Source organism: Tenrec ecaudatus, chromosome 17, assembly GCF_050624435.1.
Source record: "Tenrec ecaudatus isolate mTenEca1 chromosome 17, mTenEca1.hap1, whole genome shotgun sequence".
NCBI classification, from domain to species: Eukaryota; Metazoa; Chordata; class Mammalia; order Afrosoricida; family Tenrecidae; genus Tenrec; species Tenrec ecaudatus.
In genome coordinates, this window is record NC_134546.1 from 57,341,139 (window position 1) to 57,353,986 (window position 12,848).

Here is a 12,848-nt window from a genome sequence, read left to right on the forward strand (position 1 = left end):
TGTATCTTAAGAGTAATATTCACAAGCTTTTTAAGCCCACAGTTACTACTCATTAGGATTTAGAACACTGTGTGTATATGATATGCCAATTGACCTCGATGTCCCAAAAACCATGATCTCAAGCCCAGTGACTCAGAGCAATCTTTTAACATTTTGAACTTTTTCTTCTAAAACTGTATTTCCAAGTAACAAATAATCTATCTGGTGCATATTGAGAAGAATCAGGAAGAATTTTTTTTAATGTTTAAATTCTCTAAAGTGAACTAAGTAAAATATATCTAACCTTAAAGCCTCTATGAGTACGTATAATAAATAGATTTTAAAAAACATTACCGAACACTGATAAGAGCAGTGTTAGGTTAAGCACTGCACTGTTCAAGTGCAAACCCATCGTCACTCAGTGGGAAAAAGATGAAGTTTTGCTTTGCTTCTATAAAGTTTTACAGCAAAACCCTATGGAACAATTATACTCTATACATAAGAATCGGCTTGATGCCAGTGTTTTGAATTTAAATCAACTTATATTCCATAAAGTAGAAAAATGAGCAAAAAGTAAATGAAATTCCACAAGAGAAATACGAATGTCCAGGTGAACAAGTAAATGTGGTGAAGAAAGCTGATGGTGCCCGGCTATCAAAAGAGATAGTGACTGGGGTCTTAAAGGCTTGAAGATAAACAAGCGGCCATCTAGCTCAGAAGCAACAAAGTCCACATGGAAGAACACACCAGCCTGTGTGATCGAGTGGTCCCAAAGGGATCAGTTACCAGGCATCAAAGAACAAAAAATCATATCATTGACTGCACACCTCCTTGATAGGATCGCTGAAGACAAATGGGTGCATAAGCAAATGTGGTGAAGAAAGCTGATGGTGCCCGGCTATCAAAAGAGATAGTGTCTGGGGTCTTAAAGGCTTGAAGGTGAACAAGCGGCCATCTAGCTCAGAAGCAAATAAGCCCACATGGAAGAAGCACACCGGCCAGTGCGATCACGAGGTGCCCAAGGGACCAGATATAAGGCATCATGCAAAAAAAAAAAAGATATAAGTGTGTGTATGTATGTGTATATATGTGTATATGTATATATGTATGTGTATATATGTATATATATATATATATCATATTAAATAAAGGAGGAAGTGCAGAGTGGCGACCCAAGGCCCAAGTGTCGGCCAATGGAGATCCCATCATAGAGGGGTTTAGGAGAGGAGATGGGTTAATTAGGGTGTGAGGTAGTATCGATGAAGAACACAGCTTTCCCCCAGATCCTGGATGCTTCCTCCCCCCAACTACCATGATCCGAATTCTACCTTGCAGGGCTGGATAGGACAGAGGCTGTACACTGGTACATATGAGGGTTGGAGGTACAGGGAATCCAGGGTGGATGATACCTTCAGGACCAAGGGTGTGAGGGACGATGCTGGGAGAGTGGAGGGTGAGTGGGTTGGAAAGGGGGAACTGATTACAAAGATCCACATGTGACCTCTTCCCTGGGAGAGGGACAGCAGAGAAGGGGGGAAGGGAGACTCCGGATAGGGCAAGATATGACAAAACAACGATGTATAAATTACCAAGGGCATATGAGGGAGGGGGGAATGGGGAGGGGGGGGGGGGAAAAGAGGACCTGATGCAAGGGGCTTAAGTGGAGAGCAAATGCCTTGAGAATGATTGGGGCAGGGAATGTATGGATGTGCTTTATACAATTGAGGTATGTATATGTATGGATTGTGGTAAGAGTTGTTTGAGTCCCTAATAAAATGTAAAAGAAGAAAAGAGAAAAAAATGATTAAGGCAAAGACTGTACAGATGTGCTTTATACAATTGATGTATGTATATGTATGAACTGTGAAAAGAATTGTATCAGCCCCAATAAATTGTTAAAATAAAAAAATTTTAAAAAAATACGAATGTCCAATCAACATGTTAAGTTTGACCTCACCAGTTTCCAAAAAAAAAAGGAAAAAGAGGAAAGGCAGTTTTTAAAATGACTATTTTAGACCGATCAATCATTGAAACTAGTATGTATACAGGAATCCTGGGGGCTCAATTTGTTAAGAGCAGAAAGATAGCTATTCAAACCCCACCTTCTACTCTGCAGAAGGAAAATGTAGCAGCAGTCTGCTTCTATGTTTAAATCCCCTTCTAAAATTGATTGTGGTGATGATTGTGCAACTTTGAATATGATTTAACTAATGAATTGTATATTTTAATAATATGCCAATAAAATTTTTGTTTTAAAAAGGAAAAAGGATTTACAGGCTTGGTATCTCCCCCTATTCTGTTCTGAAGGGTTAGAATCAAATTGATGGCAATGAGTTTGCTTTTGACTCAACAATTCAATTTATCCTAAGGAAATAAAACAAATTATTTATCTATAAGAATATTTCCAGTAATTTCTATAAAAACAGGACACTAGAAAATTAAAAGATCAATAATAAGAGAAAGATTAAAATAGCTTAAAGCTATAATCACAGTATGCATTTGAAAAACTGCTACTTAGTGACACAAGTAAGTTGCTCTGGGATTCCTCTGATTTTGAAACTATTTTTGTAGCCTTCCTTTTCCTAGTGAAACATAAAGTATTATTCCATTGTTATTAAAAAATATATGTACAGCTTATTCAAAGGCCTAGAAAGATAACTACTGTTCTATTTTCTATCTGCAGGTGGCAAGCAAGTTGTCTTTATTTTTTATTCTTGCTTAATCTGTTCTTCCAATGTGTGTTAACTTTTTAATTCTAAAACTTTCAAGCATAAATAATCTAAAACATAACCAATGACTGGTATAAAATTAGTATGCTACTTGGAGAAAAGATAGTCCAGATATGTTCGATTCTTATTTTAAGGAAAATTCTAAATGATAAGCCTTTAACAAAGAATACTTATGTCCTCAATAATTTTATTTCAGAGCATCTTGAAAATGAGGTAACTAGAAAAACAAAATTTCCCAGGTTTTCCATTGTTTCTAGTTCTTCCTTTCATCACCAATTATGCTCTCCCAAAACTAAAGAAAGAATGATGTCACATGCAGTAGCTCCATTTTTGTTCCAGAAGCTAACATTAAGAACTTGTAAAGTTTGGCTTCTGTCATTACAACAACACATTTTAAAGCTGGATGAGATTTAGCTATATGAAAACAAACACAATTATTCTCATTTAACCGCTACAGTTTATAAAAGTTAACTAAAATGACAGTAAGTTAGGTAACAAGTTCAAAGGTATAAGATTTACTACAGATTTTTAATGACGTTCCCTCGAACAAAAAGAAAACAAATTAGGGGCGTAAGCACAACTGTCCTATTTTTAGGTTCAGAAAGAGCGCGATGAAACTACCTTCTACAACCCTTCAGTCTCTTTCTTGAACTGTACTTAATTATATGAAAACTTAAATTGTCCACTGTTTACTAATAGCACTAGGTCAGATTTGCGCTTAATCGAAACACTATCTTCAAATAATGGTTCCATTTTCAAAAGAAAACTTTGCTCCTTAACACACTGTAAAATCTGTTCATTACGGAAGCTCAACAAGCAGTAACATACTGCTAATGTGAGTGAATCTGGCCAAGTTTAAAAAAAGTGACACGCGAGAAGTCAGTAACTTGGTGTGCCCCATGCATGTAGTTTCGTTCCATGTAACTAGTGCGTTTTAAAAGTTGCATCAATCATAATATTCTTTTATTTTTCAACCTTATAGCTACATCCCTCACCACAACTGTTTTTCCCAAAATTCAAAGTTTGATATCTTACAGCGTAAAAAAAAAAATCTCTCCCATAAAAAGGCTAGATTAAATGTGGTTATCAGCTTTAACCACGCACGAAACAGAACGCGAGACCAGAAACAGTATTAGCCACTGCATCTAACTCACACAATAGGGTCTTGTCCGGTATTTTAAAATAACACTGTGGTTTGCCTTTTTCCCCCCTTTTTCTTTTTAACTGCACAGCTGAGTATTCAATCTGCAGCAACCTACTCCCAACAGTTTCAAGCGAGTCAAATGCTACAACTGCGGAACGGAGCAGTTCGCTAGGTGCCGAACCAACGGCAGACGCGTAAAAAGCTGTAAGCAGATGCCTCACCGTCGGAATAGAAAGCCCATCAGCACCGCTTCCGAGAAGCCGTTACCTCCCCCCACCTCTTAGTGGGCACTTAAGATCGCCAAGGCGTTCCAGGGGCAATCTTTATTAACCGGTGCCCACTTGGGGCGACCGTACCCCAAGCTGCTCTTAGGCCTGCCCTAACCCATTCCAGAAGCCTAGGGTAACCCCTCTGGGAGGCTCCAGTCTTCCTGTCCCTTCTTCCACCACCGCCGTCCCCCACCCCCACCCCACCCCGCCCCCCCAACCACCACCTCTGCCCCGCCCCAGGCGTTGCTCCGACCAGTGGAAGGGCACCCCGTCCAGGGTCGGGCCATCCCAGCCCGCTAGCGAAAGCTCGGGCGGCCGGAGGCCTCCGCCATGGCAGGAGCGGGGAAGCACCGCCCCCGAGCACCTCCCTACACCCGGCTCTGGGCTCCCCCGCGAACCGCCGCCTCCGACACCCACTCTCCCCGCAGAGACAGCGGCGGAGGCCGGGCCGGCAAGGCGACGGGCTGGGTTGCGCACCAGGCCCAGGCCTGGCCCTGGGGGGCGCGCGGGCCGCCCGAGTCCGCTCCCTGCGTCGGCCTGGTCCAGCCGGCGCGGCGGCCCCCCTCACCTGGATGACCTCGTTGACCTCCCGGATACATTCCACCATGTGTTGCAGAATCTGCTCGGCCGTGAGCACCTCGTAGCGGTAGTCTTCCTCCTGCTCGTGCCCCGGCCCGCCGCCGCCGCCGCCGCCGCCCGGCCCCAGCGCGCTGCCGCCGCCGCCGCCCGTCTCCCCGCACAGCAGTCCGTCCCGCTCCCCGCCGACGCCCAGGCCGGGCTCCACCAGCTCCACCTCGCCCAGGTCCAGGTTATCATCGTCTGGCTCGTCCTCGTCCTCGTCCTCCTCCTCCTCGGCGCCGCTGTCCTCCTCGCTGCACTCCTCGTCCTCGTCGAACTCGTAGTTGTAGCCCTCGTCCGAGTCCATGGCGCGACGCGCGGGGGCCCGGCTCGCGCTGGTCCTGAAGAGGGGAGAGGGCGGGGACGCCGAGGCCCCGGCTCTCGCTCCGGCTTCGGATGCTGCCCGAACGCAGGCCTGGCTCCGGCCCCGCGGGCCGCGGCTCCTCCCCGGGTGCGGCGGTTGGTGGCGGGGAGGGCGCGAAGGAGGGAGGGGGCGAGGGGGCCTTCTCGCTGCCCGCCTCAGTCAGACGCGGCTCCGCTCCGGCCTCCGAGAGAAAACAGTCCCCAGCGCCACCTCCACGGCCGCTGCTACCGCTACTGAGCCAACAAAGGGGCGTGCGTCACCACGTACGCGCTGCGTCCTCGCGTCACTCCCCGCACGTCACCGCGCTCCGCCCCGCCGCCCCTGCGTGGAGCCCGAGGAGACCCCACGGCCGGCCCTGCTGGGTTGGGGAGCGTGTCAGCCAGCGGAGGAGTCGCCTTTTCGGTTCTGCTCGCGGACGGTCGCTGGCGCGTCTGCGAGCGGGACACGCTGCGTTGAAGCGGCTGTGCCCCTCTCACTGAGAGAGGCCCCTGGACTGCCCACGTGCTTGTTTGTGCCGCGTGCCAGAGCGTCCAGCCCCCTCACGCAATCCTGTAGGGAAGGCGGCCTCCCCACCGGGACGTCCAGGCACTTCCCGCCTGCCCTAGGGTAATTCCAGGAAGCATTCCGCTCTGTAGCTAAAATTCCTGTTGCCCGGGCTACTAAATGGGCATTTCCTGGACGCGGCGCTTCAAAAGTGTGGGCAAGCGAACCTCATTTTGGTTCTCTGGTTTTGCACACTTGTACAGACCGCGGTGGTGTTCAAGTCTCCTCGAGTGACGTCATGTTAAAGAGTCGCTTCCTGAATTGAGCTCGGCGCTTTCATTAGTGAGCAAAGTAATTAAAAGGGCCTTACTTATCAAAAGACTGAGCCAGCGTTCCCATTTTATGCCCGAGAGACTTGACCAAGACCACAAAACACTTGCCCTGTTTTAGTCGCTAACCTAAAGCATTTTTTAAAATGGTTATTTCATGATATGCATTGTATACTACATAGTACATAATGCATTCTAATACAAGACAATAGGAGCAATAACCGAAATATCTAGTAAGGCCAAATGGAACAGCCGAAGTGCTTGCTTTTAGTGGAGGTTGCTGTGGTAGCTCCGTGGGTCAGGCGTTGAGCAGTTAACTGCAAAATCTTGGGATCAAACCCACACTTAGGTGGAAAGATGAGGCTTTTAAGCTCCCTTCGAAATTCACAGCCATGGGAACTCAGAGGCAGTTCTACTCTGACTTTTAGGGTCGTTTTGAGTGGGAATCGACTTGATGGCAGTGGAGCTTGGTTTTATGGGTTGGAATGGACTCCATGGCTGTGGAGTTTGTGTGCTTTTTGAATGTTGATGGGCGATCTGGAGTTGTCTGACAAAATGTAGGAAATTGTATCCACCTGGACAAGACAACAGAAGCAAAAGCACAGAAGATATAAAGTAGCTAATTGTTGGGGGAGTGCAAGGAGTTAAATAGCAAAATATGGAAGAGGTTATAGGGGCCATGTCAGTAAGAGCATTTGAAAGCATCCTAAAAATAGATTATTATCTCCTTAAAGGAAAAAGGGAGCCAGGGAAATGTTCTGAACTGAGACAAAGTATTAAAAAGCTCCCTCTTGAAATAACTTGAAGTAGTGGCCAGATTGATAATCTTTTCAAATCTAGATGCCTAATTTACTGAGAAATCTTCCCGTTCAACCTATATGGTTCCATTTGGAAGATAATTTTGAAAGGTGAAAAAAAATCCTTCATAATGTAAGAAGCCTCTACTAACTTGTCTATGTTGTAAATTTTAAATAATCAGAATTGTCTTAGAATAGAATACATAATCCAGGATTTGCCAGTTTAAACCATTAACATCAGGTTTGTAGGTATTGGCCCTTTTCTGTTTCTAGTTAGCAGTTGTTGCTTGTTGCTACAATCAGGGCAAACTGGAAACTAGCAACCCTTTTCTCCAACCTATTCTCTTTACTAAAAAGTTCTGTTACATTTGTCAAAACCCTAGACTCTTGAATGAACTCAACGCCCCCATATCCTACCTTTGGTACTAGAGCACTTTTGGGGAAATTTACATGGCCACCCTCATTCTATTTCAAAAATCCCAATCACTAAGTACAACTGAGCCCTCAATGCTGCCCAGCAATATTGTAACTCTTTCCGAATTGCTCTCCTACTCCAAGCAACTCTAGAATTTTCACCAGTTTCCTCAAATGCCCAACTAAAGGGGGTTTTTCAGTCCTCTCTAAGAAGACAGCTTACACATAGCTAAGTAAAAAGTATTTCTTTTAAGAGTTTATTCCAAACAAAACATGTTTGAACATGTCTCAACCATCAGTGGATGGCTGCCTAAAAATTCTTGAGTACATGTACAACTAAGTCTTACTCTCATTAAAGTGCCTTTAAAAAGATTCGATCAAAAGTGCCATCTGAGGGGATTTACTGTCCTGGGTTAGTTAAATTCAAGACAGAGAGGTCAGCTCTCTTTATGGGGACTTATATGAAATTCCCAAGGGGTCATCTTGATAAGATTTTTCCCCCTAAATACATAGGACAATCATAGGGGCTTTATTAAGAAGATATTAAAGGAACTTGATAAATGCATTGATGGAAAAGATCAGAAAAATTGCACTGAATAATTTTATCCTGTTCTAGAGTTGAAAGGACTATCCTAGGAGAATTTCCTTGAGAAACCTTACTCCATTTACCCTATAGGCCTGATCTTGCCCCTTCAGACTTCTTTTTGTTTCTGAAACTCAAAAGAACATTTAAAAGGAACATGATTTGAATCCCTCACAGATGTCAAAACTGAATTATATAAATTGAGCACAGAATTATTTGGACAAGGGTTAGAGAGAGGGAAATCCAAGTTAGAGACGTGTCCAGACCTAGATGGAGTATATGTTAAGAAACAATTGCTTCACATTTTTGATACTTTTGTTCAATAAGGGCTTCAGTGATTTTGTGACAATACTTTTTACTTACCCTTGTATACAGAAATCTGAAACCATCAGGATTAACATGACCAAAGCAAGCTGAGCAAAGGAGAGTGTAATGGTACAAAGTCAGAGAAGGCAGATTTTTAAAAAGCAGCCTTCCAGGAAGGTCATGTATATATACCCTCTTGTAAGTTCACATGATTGAAATGGGAAATATTCGAAGATTTTAAGCAGAAGAGCCGTGATCTGATCTGTGTTTTTCAAAAGTTAATTATGGCACCTTTGTGGGAAATGGACTATGAAAGCAGAGACCACTTATGAGCAGTCCACGTGAATAATGACAACGGCCTTTGAATGAGGTTAGAGCAATGAACATGTTTAGAAGCAGTCAGATTCAGATTTAATATGAATGCAGAGCCAACAGGTTGGTGTGCAGATGTCTTGTGTCTAGGGTCTATAGAAAGAGGGATCGAGGAGACCTCCCAGGGTTAGGGCTTGAGTCGCTGGGTAAATGATTGCCATTTCCTGAAGCACATTAAACTTGAGTTGTATGTTCCACAACCATGTGGAGATGTTGAGTAGGCAGTCTCGTGTGCTCCTGTACAAGCTGGAAGATTGGGAAAAGTTAAGGCTAGAGGTAAAATTACACCAGGGTATATGTGACAGTGTGGAGAAGTAATATAGGATAAATGTTAAGAATTTTGGTTTGGGGGAGGACATACCTAAGTTTGCCTCAGCCCCTCCAGTTGGTTTCTGTAAAGTCAAGCAAATAACAACCTCCCTGTGCTTCAATTTAGAAAACTATAATTCCTATTCTCGTAGTACTATTTGCAAGGATCAAATGAAATCATGTATTTAAAGCACTTCACACAGTGCCGAGAACACGGTGGTGTTTACAAAATTATAACTATTTTTAAAAAGTGTAATAAGTCACCTCAAACCTTGTGGAAAATGTATGGCCAATTGGATTTGGATTTATTGTAATTGTGCCAACATATACACTGTCTGTGTCACCTTCATTTTCTTGGGAAGAAAAATTGATCTGCTTTTTCTAGGAACTCTTCCCATGGTTTCATGACCTCCTTTGTGATTAATATCATGAATAATGTCATGTGTGCTTCTGAATTATCACTCTGGAATTCTTATTCATCAATAAATTTTCATAACTAGATTCTCAGCACCATTTATTTCATTCATATTTTATCAGCTATGTTAGATCCAGGTTAGTTTATGATGTTGTTTAAAGTAAACCAGTATAACAACTTCTCTCTGACCCCAAATTGGCCAAGGGATGAAGCAATACATTGTTGTTGTTTATTTTGTTTTGTTTTAATGACTTGTGCTCAAAGGAATTGCTTGTTACTGCTGTCTTAGTTATGATGATTGCTGGGTGTGAGTTCAGTAGTAAGTTTGTAAACAAGAAAAGGTCCTTATAAAAGAATAGACAAGTTAGTTATACTTTCTTGGTGCCAAATTAATCACTGCCAGTAGTTAAGGACCCTTTATCTTCATTAAAGGTTCCCTAGTGGCATAGTGTGTTATGAATCGAACTGCTAACAACAAGGTCAGCTGTTCAAACCTATCAGCTGCTCCACAGAGAAAGATGAGGCTGTTTACCTCTGTGAACATCTAAGCAGGGGTCCTCAAACTTTTTCAGTGGGGCCAGTTCACTGTCCCTCACACCCGTTGAAGGGCTGGACTGTAGTTAAAAAAAAAACAAACCTATGAACAAATTCCTATGCACACTTCACATGTCTTATTTTGAAGTAAAAAAACAAACGGAGCAAAAACACCTGGCGGGCGGGATAAATGTCCTCAGTGGGCCGCATGTTTGAGGATGCCTGACGGCTTTGGAAACTGGAGAAGGCAGCTCTCTTTTGTCCTATAGGGTCATTGTAAGTCAGAATGGACGCAAGTGCTGTGAGTTTGGCTTTTTGGTTTTGATTTATTATCTCCATATTCTGGTAAGGTTAAAATGGATATACATGTGTTTCATGAGCAAAACTTCATAAATATTATCTTGACACATGGTTAAGAACTAAATATCAACAGGAAGAATATTGCAAGTGCTTTTCAGGTGAAAAGACATTAAAATAACACTGCCAGCTAGTAGAACTGTAAGCTATGGAAAAGGCTTTAGTAAGGACAGCTGTAGAATGACCCACCATCCTAATCGGCCCATAACTGAGGGATTTCTTGGGACATGGACTTTTCAGTGTTACAAATAGGAGGTCCCAGGAAAAGTAGGACAATTGGTTGCCCTACAGAGCCCAAAACACAACTGCCACTGAGTCAATTCTGACGCAAAGCAAACCTGTACCACAGTGATGAACTGGCCCCTCGCATTTCCTAGGCTGTCAATCTTTATAAGGGACAACAGCCTCATCTTTTTTTCACAAGTACTTGGTAGGTTCCAACTGCTAACCTTCTGGTTAACAGCCAGGACTCTTGGTATGTATGAAATTAAAGTATTGCCTCCAAAAACAAATGAAAAGAAACTGCTTTTTATAATTAAAAAAATAATAAAAACTGTTTTAATGCAGCTTTCTTTCTTTCTTTCTCTCTCTTAACGTTTTAGGTGCCCCCTTGTATTGCCAGGCAAGAGGTAAGAAAATTAAAATTAAATTTTAATGTAAGTTTAATTTAAAGTCATATTTTAGCAAAAGCACCCAAAAGAGCAATAAGCAAATTATGTTAATGAATAGTTTGCATTTCTTTAAAAACACGTTCCTCAAATTTTGTTACAAACACCAATTAAGTGTTGCACCATTATTGAGAGGCAGATCTTACTATACCAGTTCTAAGTGGTAAATAATATAATAAGGCATAGAAAAATTTGAGGTCTGATAGTTAGTAACCAAAATAGAATCCCAGTCATATTCCTGACTGATAGCTCTTTTTCTAAGACAATGCTGAACTAGAACTGGAGTCCAGGAATCATGCAATTAGATCAGACAAATACCCTGGAGTAGTAACCTACTGACAAAAATATAGTTTGTCTGTTACCTGAAGGTAGGGTCTACTTAAGCCATCCTGGAATTTTGGTTATCTTCCCATTTCTAAAGATATTCTAAGAAAAACCCTTAAACCACTTTGGTGGTAGTGCCACACAATACCTACAATTAAAGACGTTTCCCATCTAAACTCCTCAACAAATGACATAAATAATAGTTGTAGCACACACTCAGGTACTCCCATTGGAGAAAAAGTTAGATTTCTGATCTTGAACTTGAAAACGAAAGCTTTATGTACTTACTCATAATGTAGCATTGACCTCCACTGCTCCGAGTATACAACCAGTGTCAGTTCTTCATGCTTTAATCTCAAGACAAATTGTTATGTGTGGCATTTGGCCAAAATGCAACAACAACAAAAAGCACAATTTTTATTCCTAAAAAAAATGAGTATAAATTGTCTTAATAACTTAACCCTTTGAAGAAAATATTGTTAATTTTGAAAATTCATGAAAGTCTTTGGCTCATAATATCTTTAATTTACTATGTTACTTTATGGATACATTTGACTAAATAGGTAAAAAGGTAAATTTTAAAAACAAGCATAATTGAATTTCTACTATTTTCTGCAATAAATATATATTTGTTATCTAATTTAGTCATTATTTCCAGAAGCTAAAATTCTTAACTTCATTTTATAGAAAAGGAAAAAACCTCAGAGATGAAAGGTAATTTGCAAAAATTCACAACAGTAACAGATTCTTGTTTAAATGCAAATTTCCGTGGTTCATGTCCAATTTTCTCTACATGCGAGTCTCAGTAATGGTTATAAGATCTTCCTTTGTATCTGTTACACTAGAGTCATTGCTGTCAAGCCCACTGCTGCCCCTACTGGCATCTTAAACATTGATTTGTATGTAACATTTGTTCCTCCTTAGAAACAGATAATTTTTAAAAGTAGACTAGAGAATAAACAGATGTTACTCTTACTCATACAGTTCCACTTTATTTTGATAAATATCATCTTAGCACTTTCAATGGAAGCTTAACTACCTAAGTTGATGGATTTGGTCAATCGATCCTTATTTATTAGTGTCTTTTCCATAAAAGAAACACGCACAGTGGTTAAGCACTTACTACTAATCTTAAGGTAATTTGTTCGAACCCACCGGCTTCTCTGTAAGAAAGGTATGCCAGTCTGTTTTCGTAAATATCACAGCTTTGGAAACCATATGGGGAGTTCGAGCTTGTCCTGTAGGGTCACTGAGTCAGAGTCAACTCAGTGTGCACAGCAGCAACCAGTCAGTGAGTCCATGAGTGATGTAAATGCTTAACTCACTCCACTGTTAACCAAAAGATTAGAGGTTTGAGGCTGGCTAGGGTGCCTTAAAAGAAAGGCTTAGCAATCTAGTTCTGAAAAAATGAGCTCTTGAAAACTCTGTAGAGCCCACTTTCTCTCTGGCACACAATGGACCACCATGAGCACAATCCGAGAAGAATGTACCGAGGGAATGGGGTATGTGCTAAAGGAATTCAAAGGAGGCAGAGGTCTCTTGGCTGGAATGTTGTGAGAAAGCGTAACGTGCCCTACTTTCTCATGCCTCTGTGCCTTTGTACCTGCTCTTCCCTCCGCCGGACAGCCTTTCCACCCACTCTTTAATCCCAACAAGAGGATTTTTATTTCAAGCCATTTCAAACTTGTCCCTTCATGCCTAGAACCTTAGTCATCTCTGTATTGCCCATTCCTTAACAAAGTTCTAAACATTTAAACCTGAAATATAAACCTGAAGCTGACTTTCTGTCTTCTTACTTCAAAATATGTTGAATCTTGGCAACATTCTATCAACATTGGTCTTTTTTTAACCTGT

General features: G+C 41.9%; 1 protein-coding gene across 2 annotated transcripts in view; it reads right to left on the reverse strand.

Moving 5' to 3' along the window:
* ARIH1 (ariadne RBR E3 ubiquitin protein ligase 1) overlaps positions 1–5,354 on the reverse strand; it is a 101,938-nt gene extending 96,584 nt beyond the window's left edge. The window contains exon 1 of one of the 2 annotated variants that reach the window (XM_075535413.1): positions 4,690–5,354. In XM_075535413.1, the coding sequence (XP_075391528.1) occupies positions 4,690–5,046 (357 nt within the window). In that variant the 5' untranslated portion in view covers positions 5,047–5,354. The remainder of the gene's footprint in view (positions 1–4,689) is intronic. The other variant, XM_075535414.1, reaches the window with a different exon arrangement.
* Positions 5,355–12,848: the final 7,494 nt, after the last annotated feature.